This window comes from Oncorhynchus mykiss, chromosome 18, assembly GCF_057628025.1.
Source record: "Oncorhynchus mykiss isolate SJ-2025 chromosome 18, ASM5762802v1, whole genome shotgun sequence".
In the NCBI taxonomy this organism is placed as follows: Eukaryota; Metazoa; Chordata; class Actinopteri; order Salmoniformes; family Salmonidae; genus Oncorhynchus; species Oncorhynchus mykiss.
Genome location: NC_143039.1, coordinates 25,762,983 through 25,790,000, shown reverse-complemented (window position 1 = coordinate 25,790,000; position 27,018 = coordinate 25,762,983). Strand labels below are relative to the sequence as shown.

The following is a 27,018-nucleotide window of genomic DNA, read 5'->3' as shown; positions in this document are numbered from 1 at the left end:
CGGGACATAACCAGACATAAACAGACACCGGGACATAAACAGACATAACCAGACACCGGGACATAACCAGACACCGGGACATAACCAGACACCGGGACATAACCAGACACCGGGACATAACCAGACACCGGGACATAACCAGACACCGGGACATAACCAGACACCGGGACATAAACAGACATAAACAGACATAACCAGACGCCGGGACATAACCAGACGCCGGGACATAACTAGACGCCGGGACATAAACAGACAACCGGGACATAAACAGACATAACCAGACACCGGGACATAAACAGACATAACCAGACACCGGGACATAACCAGACGCCGGGACATAACCAGACGCCGGGACATAACCAGTGAGTTATGGTAAAGTTGTCTCACCCTCCTCTCCTTGTACAGGCTCCTCCAGCAGTAACTCAGTCATACACTCCCAGTCCTTCAGCAGCTCCTGAGAACTCTCCCACAGAGAGTCCACCAGATAGGCTGCATGTTCATGAAGCTCACTCTCCAAGAAGAAAAGCACCAGCATGCGGAGGAGGTTCCCGTTGGGGCTGCTCCTCCCTCTCCTCTTAGCCAACTCCTCCTCTGCCTGGGGGTCATGTCTGCTGAACAACCTGCACACAAAGTGGAATGTTGCTGGAAAAGGTCAATATCAGCCAATAATAATCGCTGAATGGATTTATGGGTTGGATTCCTACACTCATACAGGCAGGCAGACTCACTTCCTGTGCAGAAACTCTCCTGCTGCCACGGCGACAGGTCTGTGGGCGGAGTAAACCAGGTGGTAGACATTCTCGCAGTCCTCATTGGACAACGCATCCTCGCTGCCCCTAGAACAACCAATCACAAATGGTTACATTAAACGCCGCAGCCAATCCCAAACCGTTACAATAAGCACACAGGGTCCCATTATATGAGAATGTGTGAAATGGCAAACGTGTGTGTGTGATACATACTGCAGGATGAGAGTGATCAGTCTAATAGCCTCCACAGCCACGTCATACTCCTTATCCAGAGTCATGGACACGATGCGGTCCTTGAAGCGGTTGGTGAACAGCTCCAGTTTAGGAAACAGTTCTCTGTTGGTGTACAGGTTCTGGAGAGCCTTCAGACACTTCAGACGGACCTCACCTTGCTACGCAGAGACACAGAGACCGAGAGAGAGACACACAGAGAGACACAGAGAGAGACACAGAGAGAGACACAGAGAGAGACACAGAGAGAGAGACAGAGAGACACAGAGAGAGACACACAGAGAGACACAAAGAGACAGATCGAGACAGAGACACTCAGACAGAGACACACAGAGAAAGACAGAGCGACACAAAGAGACACAGATCGAGAGAGAGACACAGATCGAGAGAGAGACACAGATCGAGAGAGAGACACAGATCGAGAGAGAGACACAGATCGAGAGAGAGACACAGATCGAGAGAGAGAGACACAGAGAGAGACACAGAGAGAGAGACACACAGAGAGAGAGAGAGAGAGAGAGACACAGAGAGAGAGAGAGAGACACAGAGTGAGAGAGAGAGAGACACAGAGAGAGAGAGACAGAGAGAGAGAGAGACAGAGAGAGAGAGAGAGACAGAGACACACAGAGAGAGAGACACAGAGAGAGAGAGACACAGAGAGAGAGAGACACAGAGAGAGAGAGACACAGAGAGAGAGAGAGAGACAGAGAGAGAGAGAGACACAGAGAGAGAGAGAGAGACACAGAGAGACACAGAGAGAGAGAGACACAGAGAGACACAGAGAGAGAGACACAGAGAGAGAGAGACACAGAAAGAGACACAGAGAGAGAGAGTAAGTGTCTGTGTCTGTGTCTGTGTGTGTGTGTGTGTGTGTGTGTGTGTGTGTGTGTGTGTGTGTGTGTGTGTGTGTGTGTGTGTGTGTATGCCTACCCGGTCGTGTAAGGTCCATCCTACATATTTCAGGTAGCTGTCGTTGAGGAAGGCGTCAGAGTACATCTTCATCCAAACTCCAATCTCCTCAATACAGATAGCTCTGATCTCAGCTATAGCATCCCTGAAACACACCCCAACACCATCATCATCACTACTTTCATTACTGTGTGTGTGTGTGTGTGTGTGTGTGTGTGTGTGTGTGTGTGTGTGTGTGTGTGTGTGTGTGTGTGTGTACCTGTAGCGGTGGACAAAGATGCCTTTGAAGATAGAGTTCATCATGTTCTCAATCTCATCCTGGTTCTCCTGGAGCTGTGGGGGAACGACAGTCAGGAGGTCAGAGTGTGTGAAGGTCTGTTTCAGAGGAATGACAGATGTTGGATCCTAGCCCCTCCTCCAACACCAGCAGACCAATCACGTACCTCCTTCCTCTTCTGCAGCAGCAGCTCTAGCTTCTCATTGGCTCGTTTTCCGGCCATCTTGTTCCTCTCAGCCTCATACTGTCTCTGGGTGTTGTCCTGGTGGATACTGAGGTTCAACGCCACGTTCACCAACGCTGTCATCAACTTCATCGCTGGAGGGAGACGACAGACAGGGCCACAATACAACTGATCTTCAAGGACCACAAATATATATTACAGAGACGTATAGATAGATCTAGTAATCTACACCGAGCAATGACACTGGTCTCCAGTTCTTTCAGAGATTGAGAGAAAAGAGAGACGGAGACAGAGGGAAAGGGAATCTCTTACCTGCCAGTGTGCTGGTGTGTCTGAAAGCTCTGACCTGTGAGTCAGATAGTCCCGTGAGGAGGGATATGACCGTGTCCATGAGGTACTCATCGTAGATGATGCTGTACTGGCACTGACGTATCAATACGCAGATGAACTCACAGAAGTTGTAGCGGAACTTCTTCCACAGCGGCCCGGGCATGGTGAGAGGGTAGTCCCCACTGTCCTGCAGACCACAGATAAACATGTTGATCTATTACTGGGGTGAGGACATGGTGAGAGGGTAGTCCCCACTGTCCTGCAGACCACAGATAAACATGTTGATCTATTACTGGGGTGAGGACATGGTGAGAGGGTAGTCCCCACTGTCCTGCAGACCACATATAAACATGTTGATCTATTACTGGGGTGAGGACATGGTGAGAGGGTAGTCCCCACTGTCCTGCAGACCACATATAAACATGTTGATCTATTACTGGGGTGAGGACATGGTGAGAGGGTAGTCCCCACTGTCCTGCAGACCACATATAAACATGTTGATCTATTACTGGGGTGAGGACATGGTGAGAGGGTAGTCCCCACTGTCCTGCAGACCACAGATAAACATGATCAATATGTTGATCTATTACTGGGGTGAGGACATGGTGAGAGGGTAGTCCCCACTGTCCTGCAGACCACAGATAAACATGATCAATATGTTGATCTATTACTGGGGTGAGGACATGGTGAGAGGGTAGTCCCCACTGTCCTGCAGACCACATATAAACATGTTGATCTATTACTGGGGTGAGGACATGGTGAGAGGGTAGTCCCCACTGTCCTGCAGACCACATATAAACATGTTGATCTATTACTGGGGTGAGGACATGGTGAGAGGGTAGTCCCCACTGTCCTGCAGACCACATATAAACATGTTGATCTATTACTGGGGTGAGGACATGGTGAGAGGGTAGTCCCCACTGTCCTGCAGACCACAGATAAACATGATCAATATGTTGATCTATTACTGGGGTGAGGACATGGTGAGAGGGTAGTCCCCACTGTCCTGCAGACCACAGATAAACATGATCAATATGTTGATCTATTACTGGGGTGAGGACATGGTGAGAGGGTAGTCCCCACTGTCCTGCAGACCACATATAAACATGTTGATCTATTACTGGGGTGAGGACATGGTGAGAGGGTAGTCCCCACTGTCCTGCAGACCACATATAAACATGTTGATCTATTACTGGGGTGAGGACATGGTGAGAGGGTAGTCCCCACTGTCCTGCAGACCACAGATAAACATGATCAATATGTTGATCTATTACTGGGGTGAGGACATGGTGAGAGGGTAGTCCCCACTGTCCTGCAGACCACAGATAAACATGATCAATATGTTGATCTATTACTGGGGTGAGGACATGGTGAGAGGGTAGTCCCCAATGTCCTGCAGACCACAGATAAACATGTTGATCTATTACTGGGGTGAGGACATGGTGAGAGGGTAGTCCCCACTGTCCTGCAGACCACATAAACATGTTGATCTATTACTGGGGTGAGGGCATGGTGAGAGGGTAGTCCCCACTGTCCTGCAGACCACATAAACATGTTGATCTATTACTGGGGTGAGGACATGGTGAGAGGGTAGTCCCCACTGTCCTGCAGACCACAGATAAACATGTTGATCTATTACTGGGGTGAGGACATGGTGAGAGGGTAGTCCCCACTGTCCTGCAGACCACAGATAAACATGATCTATTACTGGGGTGAGGACATGGTGAGAGGGTAGTCCCCACTGTCCTGCAGACCACAGATAAACATGATCAATATGTTGATCTATTACTGGGGTGAGGACATGGTGAGAGGGTAGTCCCCACTGTCCTGCAGACCACAGATAAACATGTTGATCTATTACTGGGGTGAGGACATGGTGAGAGGGTAGTCCCCACTGTCCTGCAGACCACAGATAAACATGATCAATATGTTGATCTCTTACTGGGGTGAGGACATGGTGAGAGGGTAGTCCCCACTGTCCTGCAGACCACAGATAAACATTATCAATATGTTGATCTCTTACTGGGGTGAGGGCATGGTGAGAGGGTAGTCCCCACTGTCCTGCAGACCGCAGATAATTAGGATCAATATGTTGATCTATTACTGGGGTGAGGGCATGGTGAGAGGGTAGTCCCCACTGTCCTGCAGACCACAGATAAACATGATCAATATGTTGATCTATTACTGGGGTGAGGGCATGGTGAGAGGGTAGTCCCCACTGTCCTGCAGACCGCAGATAAACATGATCAATATGTTGATCTATTACTGGGGTGAGGGCATGGTGAGAGGGTAGTCCCCACTGTCCTGCAGACCACAGATAAACATGTTGATCTATTACTGGGGTGAGGGCATGGTGAGAGGGTAGTCCCTACTGTCCTGCAGACCACAGATAAACATGTTGATCTATTACTGGGGTGAGGGCATGGTGAGAGGGTAGTCCCCACTGTCCTGCAGACCACAGATAAACATGATCGATATGTTGATCTATTACTGGGGTGAGGACATGGTGAGAGGGTAGTCCCCACTGTCCTGCAGACCACAGATAAACATGTTGATCTATTACTGGGGTGAGGGCATGGTGAGAGGGTAGTCCCCACTGTCCTGAAGACCACATATAAACATGTTGATCTATTACTGGGGTGAGGACATGGTGAGAGGGTAGTCCCCACTGTCCTACAGACCACAGATAAACATGTTGATCTATTACTGGGGTGAGGGCATGATGAGAGGGTAGTCCCCACTGTCCTGCAGACCACAGATAAACATGTTGATCTATTACTGGGGTGAGGGCATGGTGAGAGGGTAGTCCCCACTGTCCTGCAGACCACATAAACATGTTGATATATTACTGGGGTGAGGACATGGTGAGAGGGTAGTCCCCACTGTCCTGCAGACCACATATAAACATGTTGATCTATTACTGGGGTGAGGGCATGGTGAGAGGGTAGTCCCCACTGTCCTGCAGACCACAGATAAACATGTTGATCTATTACTGGGGTGAGGGCATGGTGAGAGGGTAGTCCCCACTGTCCTGCAGACCACATAAACATGTTGATATATTACTGGGGTGAGGACATGGTGAGAGGGTAGTCCCCACTGTCCTGCAGACCACATATAAACATGTTGATCTATTACTGGGGTGAGGGCATGGTGAGAGGGTAGTCCCCACTGTCCTGCAGACCACAGATAAACATGTTGATCTATTACTGGGGTGAGGGCATGGTGAGAGGGTAGTTCCCACTGTCCTGCAGACCACAGATAAACATGATGATCTATTACTGGGGTGAGGGCATGGTGAGAGGGTAGTCCCCACTGTCCTGCAGACCACAGATAAACATGATGATCTATTACTGGGGTGAGGACATGGTGAGAGGGTAGTCCCCACTGTCCTGCAGACCACATATAAACATGTTGATCTATTACTGGGGTGAGGGCATGGTGAGAGGGTAGTCCCCACTGTCCTGCAGACCACAGATAAACATGTTGATCTATTACTGGGGTGAGGGCATGGTGAGAGGGTAGTCCCCACTGTCCTGCAGACCACATAAACATGTTGATATATTACTGGGGTGAGGACATGGTGAGAGGGTAGTCCCCACTGTCCTGCAGACCACATATAAACATGTTGATCTATTACTGGGGTGAGGGCATGGTGAGAGGGTAGTCCCCACTGTCCTGCAGACCACAGATAAACATGTTGATCTATTACTGGGGTGAGGGCATGGTGAGAGGGTAGTCCCCACTGTCCTGCAGACCACAGATAAACATGTTGATCTATTACTGGGGTGAGGGCATGGTGAGAGGGTAGTCCCCACTGTCCTGCAGACCACATATAAACATGTTGATCTATTACTGGGGTGAGGACATGGTGAGAGGGTCGTCAATCAATTAAGATTTATTTATAAAGCCCTTTTTATAATCAGCAGTAGTCACACAGTTGTCCTTGACGTACATCAATACACACATCAGTCTATATCCTCCCTCCCTCCCCTCATCCGACCAATGACAGCTTTGATGCATTACCTCGTCAAACTCCTCTGTCATCTTCCTGATGATCTCAGCGTTCTGCATGTTCCGGAACATCTCGATGCGCACGGTGCCTGAAGAGGGTTACGCACAACCACAACCTTTAACAACCACAATACAACCAACCTGGAAATGAGGCCTATATAAATCAGAATGTTGTCTGTTGTGTCGGTAGCAGTTAACAGTAATACCTTTGCAGCCAGAACACTGGATAAAGAAGTTGATGAGGTCCAGTAAGGCGATGTCTCTGTCCTGCTTGTACGACTCGATCCAGTCATCAACCACAGACTGCATGGCACTCTTTCCCATTCTGACCACCTCAAACAGAGTGACGGGGTCTCCTCCCTCGCCGTTGGTCTGAGGGACCCCATTGGCCTTCCTCCCTTTAGCCCCGCCTGTAGCCTTCTCCGCTGGGGACTTCCGAGGCTTCTTATTGGCTGCCTTAAAAAGGGAGGGGCAAAGGGTTCAGATATACAGGAAGAGACAATGCAGAGAGAAGGAACCTCGTAGAAAGGTGTTCTTACTGGTGGTCTGCCAGGCCTCCCTCTCTTCTTCTTGCCTTTAGTGTCTGTCGGGTCCTCCAGCTCACTCACACTCACACTCAGACTCACTGTGTCTGCCGCTCCGCTCTCATTGGACGAGTCCCTGCAACACACACCCACTTATACTGAGAGGGATACACCTACATAATTCTACCCACACTCAGCAGTCACAACATACATTACACACACACCTACGTTTGACTAATTACCGCATCAGGTGTGTGTTGTGATCTCTTAATGAGGCTTTGGTTGACGATGCAACAGGGAAAGACTCACTGTAGGACAGGCAGCTCAGAGGTGATCATCCTGACTGCTGCAGGGGAGGGGTGTGTGTCCTCAGGAAAGAGTGGGTGTGTGTGGTCCGCTGGAGGGAGGGGTGTGGCTCGGTACGGGGTCAACCGTGTGTGTGTGTGTGTGTGTGTGTGTGTGGGGGGGGGGGGGGTTACAGAGTGGTGACCAAATTCACTCAACACTGGGGACGGGACACAGCACCTCACAACACACCAGCCCCTAGAAAGAGAGAGACACAGTTTAGCCATTTGTCACAAATGTCTGATGATTTAGTTTGGAATATTCTCAACATTTACGCAACTTGAAAAAGAGAACGAAAAAAGGAGAGAAAGGAGAAAGAGTGGGTGTCAGAGGAGAGATAGAAGGTAGGGAGGAGAGAGATAAAGCAGGCAGAGTGGAGGAGAAAGATGGAAAGGGAGACACCAACTGGCCACTTTAGGAAGTGCAACAGTAAAGTCTAGAGGGGGCGTGTCGAGAGCGTGCACGTTTCAAACAGAAAGAGGTCTAATCATGTTAACAACATTCTAACCAATTACATTACATTTTATCATTTCAACCACAACATTATAAATTCTAATCATTTCAAACAATGTGATTTCAACTTAAAGTAAAGTTTCTTTGAAAAAATCTTCACAACAAATCCCATAACAAACCCAGAATGTTTTGTTGTCAAATCTGATCCTTTATGAAAAAGGGAAAATCCTTTGTTGCTGGTTAAACCCCAGAGTTTTTCACAGTTGCAAGGTCAGGAAAACACTAGGGCTCCTTCTATAGGCTATACGTTACATGTAACATTTGTCCTATCAATTTGCTTGCCTGGCTAGGAATAAACTCCTGGCCCTATTTATAGAAATAACAGTCATTACTAAATATTAGGCCTAGTGTAGTAAATATCAACGAGTGGGTGCAGTACCCTGCTTCGGCCACCAATGGCAGTATGATCCACAAAGTCCTCTCACCTCCATCTAAATAAACACACTTTATACAGCTTTAACAAGGTTTTAATCATTAGAAAAATCATCTAACCTCTCAATAAGTTAAACGTGAGTTTATGTGGTGTTTTGTCTCTTTGTTGAGTGTGTCTAGGGAGTGTTATGGAGGGTGAGTGTGTGTGTGTGGCTGAGACTGGGCTTAAACAACAGTAGGGGGCAGGCTAGGAGAGACTGTATTTAAATGTTCTCACACACAGAGAAACTGGAGAGAGCTTTTGAGCACACCAGCCGAGTGAGTCTGTTACCAACACATGCACACACACCCCTCTGTCTGTCTGTCACACACAGCAGGGCACACAGGGAGAAGTGATGAGATGGTGGATTCTCAGCTTTATCTCAGTTATAGCTAGGTCTATCAACTTTTGTTTATTTTGATTATTATATATACAAAACATAGCTAGTTTGTACCGGTATATAATATACATATGATCATTTACTGATTTATTCATTGATTAAAGTAAATTGTTGATTGGACTTGTAAGTAGAAAATGTCAGTATATATTTTTTTACCCAATATTGGGTACCATGTAATGGTACACATTGAGGTTAACTAATAAAAGGTGGTAGGATGTGAAGAGCTGTAAAAACACAGAGGGAAATCCTGAACGCTAACCATCAGCTACTGTCATTATGCAGTACAGCCCCCCTACCACCACCACACTTCTAGTAGCATCTCTCCAGGGATCATTACGGTCCCCACTGCTGGCTGAAATGTGTGCTCTCCATCTCTGCCTCTCCTCCCTTCCTTCCCTCCCCAATTCTATATTCTCTCTGGACAATAGAAGGCAAAAGCAACAGGGGAAATCTGTGTGACTGGGTTCAGATAGTATTTGAAAGCTGTGCGTCACCTTGGCAGAAGGCCAGAGATGGGTATCTGCCAGAGTTGTTATTGGCCATTGACTGAAGACTACTGTTACTAATACTCCTTAATTAACATCCATCTCTCTCACAAAGACACCTGGAGGGAGTGTCTGTTCACTGTTAAAAAGAGAGCAGCCAACACACACCTGTGGTATCTGTATTCCAGATACTGGGCTCTGACCGCTTTGGGAGCTGCCCGGGTGAGAGGTGTGTGTGTCTGTGTCCCTTTCTCTCAGAGCAGAGCAGCTCCACAAGGAGAGACAGAGAGTGGAATTGTGTGATTTCACTGCTTGGAGGCTCTGAAGCACTCACCCTGACATTCCAGGTGGTGCTGTGGCATCAGGAATGTGTGTGTGTGTCATACCACACAGAATAACCAGAGCTTCCTCTGCTACAATAGGCTGATCCTGCTTAGAATCAATGTGAGGGATCACACACACACGGAGGCAGGCAGCGATGGCTTGTATAACACGTTACAGACAGTTATCCAGCACTCATATTTTATCATCTGTGGTCTGACTGAACACACATATAACTGTGTGTGTGTGTGTGTGTGTGTGTGTGTGTGTGTGTGTAAGCCACTTAACATGCATGACATGTACTCCCGGAGGCAGGCAGGCATTGCCATGGCAACCCTTGTGGGTCATAAGCCCCCCCCCTCCCCTGATTGGCTGATCAGTGAGAAGGGACTGGGTGGGGAGGAGAGAGAGTGATGGAGGGGGGAGATTGGGGAAAGAGGAGGGGGGAGAAGGACAGGGGGTAAGAAGGCACAAAAGAGATGAAGATATCCATTGTGATCTCTGGGGATTCGTTAGACGTCCCTTTCACTGCTGTTGAGGATCTCCACTGTTTTCAACTATAACGACCTGTCAGATAATAACATATCACCTACCCACATTATACAATCCTACTTCACCTGAATAAAGTCGGCCATAAGAATGCTGTCATGATGGGAACAAGGATAGAGAGTACGGTCACTAGGCTGCCTCTGACCAACAAAGCTGTGGGAACTAACAGCACTGAAGATGAGGACAACACATCTCTTTGGAGGAGGAGGACAGCAGTCAACTGTAAAATATCCTATCATTTGGCAGAGCATGACCCTTCACTCAGACAGCTCCATGTGGGCGGCAGGTAACCTAGTGGTTAGAGCGTTGGGCCAGTAACCGAAAGGTTGCTAGATCGAATCCCCGAGCTGACAAGGTTCTGCCCCTGGACAAGGCAGTTAACCCACTGCTCCTAGACCGCCATTGAAAATGAGAATGTGTTCTTAACTGACTTGCCTAGTTAAAGGTAAAGGTTAAATAAAATAAAGGTTAAAGGTTAAATAAATACAAATGTGATAGAGTGAGAGAAAAGGTGTTGCCTACATCAATAATGCATTTTAACAAGATTCTTAGAGATCACACACAAAATGCTTCTGCACTCTAAAGAGCATCACTCATAAGAAAGTGATCCTGTCCGAATCCAAAACAACAACAAAAACACAGGTGTTTCCAGCAGCAACTAGACAGAGGTGAAAGAGAGGGAAATAGCATATAAAAGACAGCTCTCTGAGACGGCTGCCTGCAATTACTGGGCCATTCAATCTGGACCAAGACAACTAGGCCAACTAGTAAAACAAGGACACGATTATAGTCTCTGAAATGTCACACCATTTTCTGAAACATAAAACCTTGTCATTTGGATGAGGACTTTTGGGCATGCTATTATCCTCTGATCTGAAACAGTCGTAGACACCAGAGAAATGAGGGCAGAGAGATCAGAGGAGTCAGTCCTGATCCTCAAACACCAGCTCTAGCTAGGACTGGGATAATACGGACTGCTCCAGCTAGGACTGGGATAATACGGACTGCTCCAGCTAGGACTGGGATAATATGGACTGCTCTAGCTAGGACTGGGATGATACGGACTGCTCCAGTTATTTACTTCTGTCTCATTTCAATACTGCCCTGTCAGTTGAACAGTGTGGGGGTTCTTATCTCGGAGGTTCTGTATGAGAGCCAACAAGCCTGGTGCGGAAAAGAGACCATAGCATCCTTAAGAGGTATAATAACAAGAGTTTTCACCCGAGAGAGGGGAATGCCAGAGAGAGAGAGAGAGAGACGAGAGAGGGGAATGCCAGAGAGAGAGAGAGAGACGAGAGAGGGGAATGATCAAATGATATAGATCAAGAGAGTCTGAGAAGAGTGAGAATAAATTAACAAGGAGATAGGAAAATAAGGGGACCAGTATTATCCCCATGCAGGTCAATGAGAGAGATGGAACTCTCCTAACCCAGTCATGACCCCAGTCGTACAAGGAAGGAGAAGCAGACAGACACCTTAAGGCAGGGGTCCCCAATTACATTCAGCCGTGGGCCGAGTTTTCCTTGAGCGGATGGTCGGAACATAGTTATAAATAATTTGACTGCAAGAATTCCAAAGAGATACAGAGCCTTCAGAAAGTAGTCAGGCCCCTTGACTTATTCCACATGCTGTTGTGTTACGGCCTGAATTCTAAATGGATCCACTCTTTTCTTACCCATCTACAGTCAATAATGACAACCCTATCATGGCAAAGTGAAAACATGTTTTTAGAATTTTTTTGCAAATGTATTGAAAATGAAATACAGAAATATCTAATTTCCGAGTCTTTCGGGGTAAGAGATTATTGTGGAACATTTCCCCATTATTCTTTTCAGAATTCTTCAAGCACTGTCAAATTGGTTGTTGATCATCGCTAGACAACCATTTTCAGTTTGACATATATTTTCAAGTAGATTTAAGTCAAACCGAAACTCGGCCACTCAGGAACATTACTGTCTTCTTGGCGCCAGTGTAGATTTGGCCTTGTGTGTTAGGTTATTGTCCTGCTGAAAGATGAATTCATATCTCAGTGACTGGTGGAAAGCAGACTGAACCAGGTTTTCCTCTAGGATTTTGACTGTGCTTGGCTCCATTCCATGTATTTTTTTATCCTGAAAAACTCCCCAGTTCTTAACGATTACATACCCATAACATGATGCAGCCACCTCTATGTTTGTAAATATGGAGTGGTACTCAGTGATGGATTTTCCCCAAACACAACGCTTTGTATTCAGTACAAAAAGTGAATTGCTTTGCCACATCTTTTACGGCATTACTTTAGTTCCTTGTTGCAAACAGGATGCATGTTTTGTAATATTTGTATTCTATCATTTAGGTTAGCGTTGCGGAGTAACTATAATGTTGTTGACCCATCCTCAGTTTCTCCTATCACAGCCATTAAACGCTGTAACTGTTTTAAAGTTATCATCATTGACCTCATGGTGACATCCCTGAGCGGTTTCCTTCCTCTCCGGCAACTGAGTTAGTAAGGACGCATGCATCTTTGTTGTGTATTGATACACCATCCAAAGTGTAATTAATAACTTCACCATGCTCAAAGGGTTTTAAGAAACGTTCACTCCTGAATTTATTTAGGCTTGGCATAACAAAGGGGTTGAATCCCTACTGATGTTTCAGCTTTTCATTTTAAAAGAATTAGTCAACATTTCGAAAAACATAATTCCCCTTTGAAATTATGGGGTACTGTATGTAGACCAGTGACAAAAAAATTAACATTTCAATGCCACACAGAGTAAGTGTCCATTTGAGGTCAACAATCTCTCTCACACACACACACACACACTGGATGACAGAAACCAGGATGAAATTGAATACATTGACCATTATGATTTGTAACATAAAAATAACATTAGGAGAACACATTAGATTGCATCCATTTTAAATTCAGGTTGTAACAAAATGTGAAAAAAGTCTGGAGGCACTATATGTATGTATGCATGCATGTAAACTCAGCAAAAAAAATAAATGTCCTCTCACTGTCAACTGCATTTATTTTCAGCAAACTTAACATGAGTAAATATTTGTATGAACATAAGATTCAACAGAGACATAAACTGAACAAGTTCCACAGACATGTGACTAACAGAAATTGAATAATGTGTCCCTGAACAAAGGGGGAGTCAAAATCAAAAGTAACAGTGAGTATCTAGTGTGGCCACCAGCTGCATTAAGTACTGCAGTGCATCTCCTCCTCATGGACTGCACCAGATTTTCCCGTTCTTGCTGTGAGATGTTACCCCACTCTTCCACCAAGGCACCTGCAAGTTCCCAGACATTTCTGGGGGGAAATGGTCCAAGCACTCACCCTCCGATCCAACAGGTTTGAGATCTCAAGATTGAGATCCAGGCTCTTCGCTGGCCATGGCAGAACACTGACATTCCTATCTTGCAGGATATCACGCACAGAACGAGCAGTATGGCTGGTGCATTGTCATGCTGGAGGGTCATGTCAGGATGAGCCTGCAAGGAGGGTATCACATGTGGGAGGAGGATGTCTTCCCTGTAATGCACAGCGTTGAGATTGCCTGCAATGACAACAAGCTCAGTCTGATGATGCTGTGACACACCGCCCCAGACCATGACGGACCCTCCACCTCCAAATCGGTCCCGCTCTAGAGTACAGGCCTCGGTGTAATGCTCATTCCTTCGACGATAAACGCGAATCCGACCATCACCCCTGGTGAGACAAAACTGCGACTCGTCAGTGAAGAGCACTTTTTGCCAGTTCTGTCTGGTCAGGCGACAGTGGGTTTGTGCCCATAGGCGATGTTGTTGCCGGTGATGTCTGGTGAGGACCTGCCTACAACAGGCCTTCAAGCCCTCAGTCCAGCCTCTCTCAGCTTATTACGGACAGTCTGAGCACTGATGGGGGGAAATGTACATTCCTGGTGTAACTCGGGCAGTTGTTGCCATCCTGTACCTGTCCCGCAGGTGTGATGTTCGAATGTACTGATCCTGTGCAGGTATTGTTACACATGGTCTGCCACTGCGAGGACGATCAGCTGTCCTTTCCTGTCTCCCTGTAGCGCTGTCTTAGGTGTCTCACAGTACGGACATTGCAATGTATTGCCCTGGCCACATCTGCAGTCCTCATGCCTCCTTGCAGCATGCCTAAGGCACATTCACGCAGATGAGCAGGGACCCTGGGAATCTTTCTTATGGTGTTTTTGAGAGTCAGTAGAAAGGCCTCTTTAGTGTCCTAAGTTTTCATAACTGTGACCTTAATTGCCTACCGTGTGTAAGCTGTTAGTGTCTTAACGACCGTTCCACAGGTGCATGTTCATTAATTGTTTATGGTTCATTGAACAAGCATTTGAAACAGTGTTTAAACCCTTTACAATGATGATCATTGAAGTAATTTGGATTTTAACTAATTCTCTTTGAAAGACAGGGTCCTGAAAAGGGGGACGTTTCTTTTCTTGCTGAGTTTACGTATATATGTAAATGTACAGTTGAAGTCGGAACTTTACATACACCTTAGCCAAATACATTTAAACTCAGTTTTTCACAATTCCTGACATTTAATCCTAGTAAAAAATCCAAGTTTTAGGTCAGTTAGGATCACCACTTCATTTTAAGAATGTGAAATGTCAGAATAATAGGAGAGCAAATGATTTATTTCAGCTTTTATTTCTTTCATCACTTTCCCAGTGGGTCAGAAGTTTACATGCACTCAATTAGTATTTGGTAGCATTGCCTTTAAATTGTTTAACTTGTGTCAAATGTTTTGGGTAGCCTTCCACAATAAGTTGGGTGAATTTTGGCCCATTCTTCCTGACAGAGCTGGTGTAACTGAGTCAGGTTTGTAGGCCTCCCTGCTCCGACACACTTTTTCAGTTCTCCCCACAAATTTTCTATGGGATTGAGGTCAGGACTTTGATGGCCACTCTAATATCTTGATTTTGTTGTCCTTCAGCCATTTTGCTACAACTTTGGAAGTATGCTTGGGGTCATTGTCCATTTGGAAGACCCATTTGCAACCAAGCTTTCACTTCCTGACGGATGTCTTGAGATGTTGCTTTAATATATTCACATAATTTTCCTGCTCATGATGCCATCTATTTTGTGAAGTGCACCAGTCCCTCCTGCAGCAAAGCACCCCCACAACATGATGCTGCCACCCCCGTGCTTCACAGTTGGGATGGTGTTCTTCAACTTGCAAGCCTCCCCCTTTTTCCTCCCAACATAACGATGGTCATTATGGCCAAACAGTCCTATTTTTGTTTCATTAGACCAGAGGACATTTCTCCAAAAAGTACGATCTTTGTCCCCATGTGCAGTTGCAAACCGTAGTCTGGCTTTTTTATGATGGTTTTGGAGCAGTGGCTTCATCCTTGCTGAGCGGCCTTTCAGGTTATGTAGATATAGGACTCGTTTTACTGTGGATATAGATACTTTTGTACCTGTTCCCTCCAGCATCTTCACAAGGTCCTTTGCTGTTGTTCTGGGATTGAATTGCACTTTTCGCACCAAAGTACGTTCATCTCTAGGAGACAGAACGCATCTCCTTCCTGAGCGGTATGACGCTGCATGGTCCCATAGTGTTTATACTTGCATACTATTGTTTGTCAGATGAACGTGGTACCTTCAGGCATTTGGAAATTGCTCCCAAGGATGACCCAGACTTGTGGAGGTCTACAATTGTTTTTCTGAGGTCTTGGCTGATTTCTTTTAATTTTCCCATGATGTTAAGCAAAGAGGCACTGAGTTTGAGGGTAGGCCTTGAAATACATCCACACCTCCAATTGACTCAAATGATTAGCTTATTAGTCAATAAGCTTATCAGAAGCTTCTAACATAACATCATTTTCTGGAATTTTCCAAGCTGTTTAAAGGCACAGTCAACATAGTGTATGTAAACTTCTGACCCACTGGAATTGTGATACAGTGACTTAAGTGAAAATCTTTATTTAGATAATTGTTGGAAAAATTACAAAGTAGCCAAAGCAATAGTTTGTTAACAAGACATTTGTGGAGTGGTTGAAAAACAAGTTAATGACTCCAACCTAAGTGTATATATAATATAAATATCACACACACACACAATGCCTTCATCTACTTGACCAAGAAGGAGAGTAATGAGTGCTGCATCAGATGCCTCCACAATCACCCGACCTCAATTGAGATGGTTTGGGATGAGTTGGACAGCAGAGAAGGAAAAGCAGTCAACAAGTGCTCAGCGTGTGGGATCTCTTTCAAGACTGTTGGAAAAGCATTCCAGGTGAAGCTGGCTGAGAGAATGCCAAGAGCGTGCAAAGCTGTCAAGGTAAAGGGTGGTTATTTGAAAAATCTCAATTTGTTTAACACTTTTTTGGTTACTACATGATTCCATGTGTGTTATTTCATAGTTTTGAGGTCTTTACTATTATTCACAAATGTAGACAATAGTCCAAATAAAGGAAAACCCTGGAATGAGTAGGTGTGTCCAAACTCGACTGGTGCTGTGTGTGTGTATATATATATATATATTTAAAATAAAATCACAGGCGGGCCACCTATTGGAGAACCCTGTTCTGAAGGGTAATGACATGATGGGATGAAGTGTCTCACGCACAACCGCTCTCTTTCACTCACTCACCATTCGCCCATCTTCTCCCTCTCCTACCCATCTCTTTCTCTCTGCCAATCCCAAATGGAATGAGTCTTTAAGCAACAGCGTAGTAGATATTGTAGTGAATGAGTCGTTCTGGATAGGAGCGTCTGCTAAATGATGAAAATGTAAAATGTAATAAGGGAATAACATGTGTCCTCACTGTGTCCAGCCCATTGGCCATGAAAAAAATACCTTCCTAATTTTCATTCTCTGGTCCCTTGAATCATGCCAATAAACTCATGCCCCCTTGACAAATGAGTGGAGCTCCTCTGGCCTGCTCTAAGGTATCTGTAGTGGGGGTTCACTTAATAATGCAGCATCATGGTCTCTATATTACAGAGAGTCTCTACAGTAATACAGTGGTTTTACAGAGCTCTAGAGTAGGCTTCGGGCTGCAGGCTCTACAGTAATAGTGGTTTTACAGAGTTCTAGAGTAGCTTTGGGCTGCAGGCTCTACAGTAATACAGTGGTTTTACAGAGCTCTAGAGTAGCTTTGGGCTGCAGGCTCTACAGTAAGACAGTGGTTTTACAGATCTCTAGAGTAGGCTTTGGGCTGCAGGCTCTACAGTAATACAGTGGTTTTACAGAGCTCTAGAGTAGCTTTGGGCTGCAGGCTCTACAGTAATACAGTGGTTTTACAGAGCTCTAGAGTAGGCTTTGGGCTGCAGGCTCTACAGGAATACAGTGGTTTTACAGAGCTCTAGAGTAGGCTTTGGGCTGCAGGCTCTACAGGAATACAGTGGTTTTACAGAGCTCTAGAGTAGCTTTGGGCTGCAGGCTCTACAGTAATACAGTGGTTTTACAGAGCTATAGAGTAGGCTTTGGGCTGCAGGCTCTACAGGAATACAGTGGTTTTACAGAGCTCTAAAGTAGGCTTTGGGCTGCAGGCTCTACAGGAATACAGTGGTTTTACAGAGCTCTAGAGTAGGCTTTGGGCTGCAGGCTCTACAAGAATACAGTGGTTTTACAGAGCTCTAGTGTAGGCTTTGGGCTGCAGGCTCTACAGGAATACAGTGGTTTTACAGAGCTCTAGAGTAGGCTTTGGGCTGCAGGCTCTACAGGAATACAGTGGTTTTACAGAGCTCTAGAGTAGGCTTTGGGCTGCAGGCTCTACAGTAATACAGTGGTTTTACAGAGCTCTAGAGTAGGCTTTGGGCTGCAGGCTCTACAGTAATACAGTGGTTTTACAGAGCTCTAGAGTAGGCTTTGGGCTGCAGGCTCTACATAAAAATAAAGGTTTCTAAAGAGGTTTAATTTTTTTATATCTCAAGAGAAAAAACAACCAAGCAAGAAATACCGCTAGGCAAGAAAGAAAGAAGATTCTCTCTGCAATGGCCGCCTGGCTCACTGCAGCTATCGCAAAATGGAGACGCAGAGAGAGAGCGAGGGAGAGTGAAATGGAGGAGAGAACGAGCACACAAAGGGAGATCAGCGGGAGCAGAGGAGGAGAGAGGGGAGGGCTGTGGGAGCAAGAGACTCATTAGTTTGTCTCATCTTTCTGCCTCTCTCGCTCTCACCTTGACCCACATTCACTGTCTGTTGCTATACACACGCACATATTTCTCCAGCTGAGGTTATTATACCCTAATGACATAAGAGGCTCCAGAACGTTATCATTTCACTACAGAGAACCCATTACTGTGACTAGCAGAATCTGTGTGTGTGTGTGAGAGAGATAAAGACTGGGTTCAAGAGCACTGCATATCCAGGGCTCTCTGCAGCCTGGTCATGAAGTCAGCCTATGAAGTCAGATGTTTGTTTGGCCAAAGGGGTTTGGTGGGAAAGGGGTTTGGTGGGAAATGCTACTGGGGGAAAGTGACATTTCCAGGTTGTCAATATGCTAGTGTGACTGTCCAGACATAGAACCTAGGGCCCGACTTCTCTTCAACTGAAGACTGCATTATCTCATTGAGCTAAAGCCTAAACATCCTAACAGTCTTCAGGTCCCTGACAGGCAATGTTCATCATCCACGAGGGTAGTTTACCAGACCACTGCTGATACAATGGTAATGGAGTAATCTGGTAATCTGGGGGTTAGAAGGGGTAGTTTAATCTTCTGTGCTACAGGGAAAGCCTTAATCCCACACGAGACTATGAGGGCAGATGACGTGAACAACACACACACACCCTTAATCTGAGTGTGAGCCGGCTTTCTCCGCCAGAAAATCTCAGGAGCATGATATAGGCTAGGCAGACAATGATGTAAAATATGTATGTTAGTGTGTGTGTGTGTGTGTGTGTGTGTGTGAGTGTGTATGTGAGTAACTGTACTTTATTGATCCCCTGAGGGTAGGCCCACATTAAATGTGTCACCAGCAGTAGTAGTGTTGGAGAATAATGTGCTAGAAAAACAAAATCAGCCAAGCATCAGCTGGAGGAATATTAGCAGTATCATGTTAGCTTTAGATGCAATGCTACCGTGCTGAAACACAATTGACTGTGTGCTTTCAATGCCTTTAGATACATTATTTAATGTTACACTAGTATAGCCAACTGGGTGTTGAAACAAGTGGCCAACAAGTACACCAGTCTGCTAGGTCTCAGGGATTGATGTTAATCAACCAAGCGCAGCGCTGGACAGGAAGGCTTCAGAGCATTTTCAGCCCCACATTCTCTCTCTCCATCTGATGCTACAGGTCAGCTAGCCAACCCGGTAAACATCCGCTAGCCAACCCGGTAAACATCCACTAGCCAACCCACTAAACACCCGCTAGCTGATTACACCACAAACTGCAACTAAACTAGGCCTGCACCACAGCCGTCTACACAACAACCAGCTAGCTAACTACACCACAGCTTACTATGCAACACAACCAGATAGCTAACTAATAGCATCCGATTTGTCTAGTGCCAATTAAAGCCAAAATTGTTATTTCACTGTGAGTGGTCCTGACAGCTTCCCTGTATACATACCATTTGCTTTAGATAGCTTCAAGATGTCCTCATTCTAAAGAGTCGTAGGGCCTATTCTTTCAGCGAACACGCTTGATATTGGTCATTCCCTAAAACTGAAATAATACTTTCTTCACAGACACACCTAAATCTGGATTCAGCTTGGATTCAATAACCATGTCTAAACTTAATCTGCTGAAGTCAAGGAGGACACTCTGGAGCTGTGTAATGGCAACATGTTACAGTATAATTTATGGTGTAATTGGCCTGATCATAAAATACTAACTCAGTTACAAATCAAAGCTGGTTCATTTGCACAACTCAACTAGCTATTACAAATGAATAACTTACTATAAATACACTAGTCATTACACAGGCCCACACCCCAAAGTTTTTATTTAAAAAATATGTATATAATAATTTAGGATTTTAGCTTTGGGTGAAAAAAAGACTAAAATCACAAGGAAATAAATCAGTTAAAATGAGTTTAATTTAGAACATCTGTTCCCAGATTTGAACTCTGTGTTGTTGTTTGTGTCGCACTGCTTTGCTTTATCTTGGCCATGTCACAGTTGTTAATAAGAACTTGTTCTCAAATGGCCTACCTGGATAAATAAAGGTGTTCTCAGCTGGCCTACCTGGATAAATAAAGGTGTTCTCAGCTGGCCTACCTGGATAAATAAAGGTGTTCTCAGCTGGCCTACCTGGATAAATAAAGGTGTTCTCAGCTGGCCTACCTGGTTAAATAAAGGTGTTCTCAGCTGGCCTACCTGGATAAATAAAGGTGTTCTCAGCTGGCCTACCTGGATAAATAAAGGTGTTCTCAGCTGGCCTACCTGGTTAAATAAAGGTGTTCTCAGCTGGCCTACCTGGATAAATAAAGGTGTTCTCAGCTGGCCTACCTGGATAAATAAAGGTGTTCTCAGCTGGCCTACCTGGATAAATAAAGGTGTTCTCAGCTGGCCTACCTGGATAAATAAAGGTGTTCTCAGCTGGCCTTCCTGGTTAAATAAAGGTGTTCTCAGCTGGCCTACCTGGATAAATAAAGGTGTTCTCAGCTGGCCTACCTGGATAAATAAAGGTGTTCTCAGCTGGCCTACCTGGATAAATAAAGGTGTTCTCAGCTGGCCTTCCTGGTTAAATAAAGGTGTTCTCAGCTGGCCTACCTGGATAAATAAAGGTGTTCTCAGCTGGCCTTCCTGGTTAAATAAAGGTGTTCTCAGCTGGCCTTCCTGGTTAAATAAAGGTGTTCTCAGCTGGCCTACCTGGTTAAATAAAGGTGTTCTCAGCTGGCCTTCCTGGTTAAATAAAGGTGTTCTCAGCTGGCCTACCTGGATAAATAAAGGTGTTCTCAGCTGGCCTACCTGGATAAATAAAGGTGAAATACATTTTTTTAAAGTATTCCCACAAATAACAAAAAGAGACATGTCTCGTGTCTCAATGTAATTTAACATACAACCACTTTTGGGGCATAGTTGTGGTCAATTTGCAGTGTTCAAATGATTAGAATTATGTTCCAGTCCCTCGACCATCCTCTGACAAAAACCAGTCTGTGGATGAATCTAGTTGCCAACCCCTGTTTTAATGTAGACTCTGCCTGACCTACTGCTGCAGAACAGTCTGGTCTGGATTACTGGACTGGGCCCACGGCAGGATGACCGGATATCATTGTTTCAATGAGAGAGCGACGGTAACTTCCTGTTCCTTACAGAACAGCCACTCCAGTGTTTCCCCTGCCTTTGAATAGGTATGGAGGGCTCCCCATCTAGCTCTTCCCCTGGTCTAAACAAATTGAAATGTTTTGCTCAAGGTCCTACATGTGGCCTAGCCAAATGCTATGATTATACCTGGCACTACCACTAACGGTCAAACTACCGGAGACCATCCAGTTTCTATGGGTGGTGCAGACAAGGACAAATTATACAACAAACTCAAGTTTATACAAATTAGCAGCTATTATTTGCAGTAGTAAAGGAATAAAAAATATGAAAAACTATTTAATGCTGTTTGAAGCGGTAACGTTGCCTCTTAATCCATAACTAGAGTCTCCAGTTAACTTGTGTAAACAGCAGCTTGCTAGGGTTTCATGATTGGTTCACGTTCAGTGAAAACATTCTTAGCCTAGAAACCTAGACTATTTTCAACAGATGTTTTTGGATTGTTAAGCTATTAGGAAAGCTATTTCAGGGAATATCTACTCCATGTTCTTCAAAAACCATGATCCCCCCCCTAAATTACACTACATTTGAGTAATTTAGCACCAGTCTGATCCACATAACCAAGGCTTGACATCAACCTTTTTTTTAGCTGACAATGTATGACACAATCTGTGCATTCAACTAGAGTACGTAAAACAAGGACATCATGAGCCGAATCAGTGCTGGTGAAAGTGATGGCAATACAAGTCCAACAGATAAGAAGGGAGGCAAGGTGGTAGAGGAGGCAAGGTGCTTTTGAAGAGATAGACCCTCAGACTGTTGCAGATGGGCAGTATCTGTGCTGTAGAATTATTGCTAAAATGTTAGGTTTGTAGACTTGTATCCCAGCCCCCGACTCAACAAAGTCAATAACTAGGCTGCTCAGAGAAGTACTGTATGTATACCCCATTGCATTGAAACGTTTCCCATTTCAAGTTGATTTGCCATATGTAATAGGTTAGTCACACACTGGAAATCTTACCAAGTCACACTACTCAACCAAGAATTGTGTCAACAACAGCCCTGCCAAGTGAAGATCATATCCTGGCCTGCAGTGTGTGGCGCTTTATGGCTGTGTACTAAATATTGCCAGTCTATGTCGTATGTTCTACGCAAAAGGAGACGAGGAACATTACAATGTGGGACAATAAAGTTGTATTGTATCTCAGGCACCAGTTTACAGTCAGTGTAGCTAGTTGGTCGTTGCAGGATGCATAGCCAACAGTAGACTGCTAGTTCAGTTTGCTGGTGGAAAGTCACATGGCTCCGCTTGTTGCATAACCACTTTGTTTACAATCAGTGAATGATCACTAGGACACAAGCTGGCTGAATAGCCTTTTACCGTAAACATCAGACACCATACAAAGAGCAGTGAAGCTGGGTGTAAGACAATCTTCAAAGAGTTAGGCTTAAAGTAGCCAGCTAGCTAACTAACTTGGCCAAATATTCACCAACTCCATATTTCCTACTTCCTTAATAAAGAAAGATGTATGTGGATTTGAAATGGTAGGTGAACAGATATCCTCATTAACCCATAACTGACTTCTGCCAGAAGAATGGATCCCTGGGAGAGAGGTCTGGAGTAGGAAGCATGGAGACCAACAGCGTTGGACTGTAACCAGGGTTGGATTTGGAACCCATCCCCCTCACACACTTCCCCGCTAAATTTCGTTTAGCAGAGAAAGGGGCGGAGTGGGTTAGCAAACTAGCTAGCTGCACTTTACAAAAAATTATCTACTAGTCAAAATATTGCAATTTGTCAAGAATCCCAACGTTGAACTTCGGTACAATAAGTAACATGTCAAAACAATGGGTGGGAAAACAGGAAACAATGTTGCTAAGGTTACTGGTGAAATTTCTGCAGAATCTCTACGAATGGAGTGATAGATTGGCATGGATGGATGTCAAATAGCACTGGTGACAGCAACCTGACTAACACTGACGTTACATTGCTCCCAAATATATCATCCGAAAACCCGACACATATGCAATGAATTAGGGTTAGCTAGCAACAATAGCAATGTGTGGCTAGGTCGCGCAGGCGGCACTATAACGTTGCAATAAGAGAGTTTGCATACAACACTGTGTTGACGCTTTGAATCTGTCCGTCTATCAAGAGCAATAAAAACACGTCACACACATTGTCTTAGTAACGGGAAAACTAAGGGCGAGTGGTGAAAAGTGATTCTGGCAAAACACAGCGGTCAAGTCTCTCGTGCGTCCCTGTAATCTGACATGGAGAGACATTCCCGCTAATGGCCCTCGACCATGTAGCTAGCTAGCCGAACAGAGGGAAGAGCGAGAACACATCCAGTTCTCTCTCCGCTAGCTTGCGGAGCAGCACCCATCCCCCTCCTCTCTCCCCATCCCTCTCTCGCTCTCTGAATCCACCATCTTGATTCTGAGACCCGTCTCCCCTTTCGCACAAGCCAAAAACACAACCAAAATACCAACAAACTCACCTTTACCGGCCATTGACCAATCGATTACAGTCTTCCGAAATAAAATAATCGATATATCTGATAAAAGTGTGTAGATTTTAATATTGTAAATATGTCGTGAGAAGCGGGAACCGCGCCTTGGAGCAGAAAGGAACAATCCTAAACTGCCATCTGGTGGAGCCTTCCTCGCTGTAATGCTGTTCTGGTGGCGCAGCCTCTCACTGCAACCTTACTGCCTCCTGGCGGACACAGACGAGATTACAGCAACGGATGCGCGCCGCGGGGGCGAGGAGAGGGGAGGCACTGCAGGACCCCGCGAAAAGAGGGAAACAGTGGGGGGCGCGCTCAGAGCCACGGGCACGCGTAGAAGGGGAGGGGCGAGTTTAGCTGGTAGTGTTTTTTTTCGGTGGTTTGATGGTAAATAGGCCTTAACAGAGGACACATGTAGGAGGCTATAACATCAAGATTACCCCTCAAAACACAATTTACCATGCTACAATACACACGTCACAGTGTTAGTGCAGTATCTTGCCTGAGACCTGAAGACTCATGTTAGCTCCAAGTTGTAATGCCTAGGCTTTAGCTCAATGGGCTAAGATGGTCTTGAAGTGCAAAGATGATCTGGGTTCAGTATCTGGTCTGTCAAAAATCTCTCTCTCTCTGGTTTTATTTAGCTTGTCTACATTAGTTGGTCCTGTTGAGGTGAGACTATCTCAATATCTGTGACATACAGGGCCTTCAGAAAGTATTCACACCCCTTGACTTTCTCCACATTTTGTTGTGTTACAGACAGAATTTAAAATGGATTAAATGTAGATGTTTTTGTCACTGGCCTCCACACAATAAAGTGGAATTGTGTTATTCGAAATGTTTACGAAAAGTTTAAAAAGCTGAAATGTCTTGAGTCAATAAGTGTTCAACCCCTTTGTTATGGCAAGTCTAAATATGTTCAGGAGTAAACATGTACTTAACAAGTCACATAATATGTTGCTTGGACTCTGTGATCAATAACAGTGTTCAACATGATTTTTGAATGACTACCTCATCTCTGTACCCTACCACAGGGGGTTGGTGGCACCTTCATTGGGGAGGAAGGGCTCGTTGTAATGGCTGGAGCAGAATGAGTGAAACATCAAATACATCAAACACATGTTTTCCAAGTGACCTTGGAAAAGAACAAGAAGAGCACCTATTGGTAGATGGGTAAAAATAAAAAAAAACAGACATGAAATATCCCTTTGAGCATGGTGAAGTTATTCATTGTTGTTTTTTTTATTTAACCTTTATTTAACTAAGCAAGTCATTTAAGAACAAATTCTTATTTACAATGACGGCCTACCAAAAGGCCTCCTGAGAGGACAGGCTGGGATTAAACATACAAAAACAAATTGAATATAAGTATAGGACAAAACACACATCACGACGAGAGACGACACAACACTACATAAAGAGAGACCTAAGACAGCAACATAGCAAGGCAGCAACACATGACAACACAGTAGCAACACAAAACATGGTACAAACATTATTGGGCACAGACAACAGCACAGACAAAGGGCAAGAAGGTAGAGACAACAATACACCACTCAAAACAGCCACAACTGTCAGTAAGAGTGTCCATGATTGAGTCTTTAAATGAAGAGATTGAGATAAAACTGTCCAGTTTCAGTGTTTGTTGCAGCTGGTTCCAGTCGCTAGCTGCAGCGAACTGAAAAGATGAGCGACTCAGGGATGTGTGTGCTTTGTGTGTGCCAGTCACATTTAACAGAATGTGACTGGCAGAACGGGTGTTGTATGTGGAGGATGAGGGCTCCAATAGATATCTCAGATAGGGGGGAGTGAGGCCTAAGAGGGTTTTATAAATAAGCATCAATCAAATTTCAATCACATTTATTTACGAAGCCCTTTTTACATCAGCTGATGTCATAAAGTGCTGTACAGAAACCCAGCCTAAAACCCAGAACAGCAAGCAATGCAGGTGTAGAAGCACGGTGGCTAAGAAAAACTCCCTAGGAACCAGGCTATGAGGGGTGGCCAGTCCTCTTCTGGCTGTGCCGGGTGGAGATTATAACAGAACATGGCCAAGATGTTTAAATGTTCATAAATGACCAGCATGGTCAAATAATAATAATCACAGTAGTTGTCGAGGGTGCAACAGGTCAGCACCACAGGAGTAAATGTCAGTTGGCTTTTCATAGCCGATCATTCAGAGTATCTCTACCCCTCCTGCTGTCTCTAGAGAGTTGAACACAGCAGGCCCGGGACAAGGTAGCAAGTCCGGTGAACAGGTCAGGGTTCCATAGCCGCAGGCAGAACAGTCGAAACTGGAGCAGCAGCACGATCAGGTGGACTGGGGACAGCAAGGAGACATCAGGCCAGGTAGTCCTGAGGCATGGTCCTGGTGCTCAGGTCCTCCGAGAGAGAGAGAGAGAAAAAGAGAGAGAAAGAGAGAGAGAGAGAGAAAAAAAGGCAGAGAGAATTAAAGAGGGCATACTTAAATTCACACAGGACACCAGATAAGACAGGAGAAATACTCCAGATATAACAGACTGACCCCAGCCCCCCGACACATAAACTATTGCAGCATAAATACTGGAGGCTGAGACAGGAGGGGTCGGGAGACACTGTGGCCCCGTCCGACGATACCCCCGGACAGGGCCAAACAGGCAGGATATAACCCCACCCACTTTGCCAAAGCAAAGCCCCACACCACTAGAGGGATATCTTCAACCACCAACTTACCATCCTGAGACAAGGCCTGAGTATAGCCCACAAAGATCTCCCCCACGGCACGAACCCAAGGGGGGTGCCAACCCGGACAGGAAGATCACATGGAAGAGCACCAGTAAGAGACAGCAAGGGCGGTTCGTTGCTCCAGTGCCTTTCCGTTCCCCTTCACACTCCTGGTCCAGACTACACTCAATCATAGGACCTACTGAAGAGATACACTTCAATAAAGTATTCAATAAAGACTTAAAGGTCAAGACAGAATCTGCGTCTCTCATATGGATAGGCAGACCATTCCATAAAAATGGAGCTCTACAGGAGAAATCCCTGCCTCCAGCTGTTTGCTTAGAAATTCTAGGGACAGTAAGGAGGCCAGCATCAACGAGTGGGTCTTGTGACGGATATACA

General features: G+C 45.3%; 1 protein-coding gene across 1 annotated transcript in view; it reads right to left on the bottom strand.

Moving 5' to 3' along the window:
- LOC110517300 (cohesin subunit SA-1) overlaps positions 1–24,114 on the bottom strand; it is a 47,408-nt gene extending 23,294 nt beyond the window's left edge. Inside the window, exons 1-12 of the mRNA XM_090207952.1 lie at positions 23,905–24,114; positions 7,525–7,758; positions 7,231–7,351; positions 6,898–7,147; positions 6,704–6,780; positions 2,663–2,867; positions 2,333–2,484; positions 2,149–2,222; positions 1,911–2,034; positions 963–1,141; positions 729–836; positions 388–620 (exon numbers count right to left, since the gene is read on the bottom strand). Coding sequence (XP_090064078.1) covers positions 388–620; positions 729–836; positions 963–1,141; positions 1,911–2,034; positions 2,149–2,222; positions 2,333–2,484; positions 2,663–2,867; positions 6,704–6,780; positions 6,898–7,147; positions 7,231–7,351; positions 7,525–7,553 — 1,552 coding nt within the window. The 5' untranslated portion in view covers positions 7,554–7,758; positions 23,905–24,114. The remainder of the gene's footprint in view (positions 1–387; positions 621–728; positions 837–962; positions 1,142–1,910; positions 2,035–2,148; positions 2,223–2,332; positions 2,485–2,662; positions 2,868–6,703; positions 6,781–6,897; positions 7,148–7,230; positions 7,352–7,524; positions 7,759–23,904) is intronic.
- Between the last annotated feature and the right edge of the window lie 2,904 nt (positions 24,115–27,018).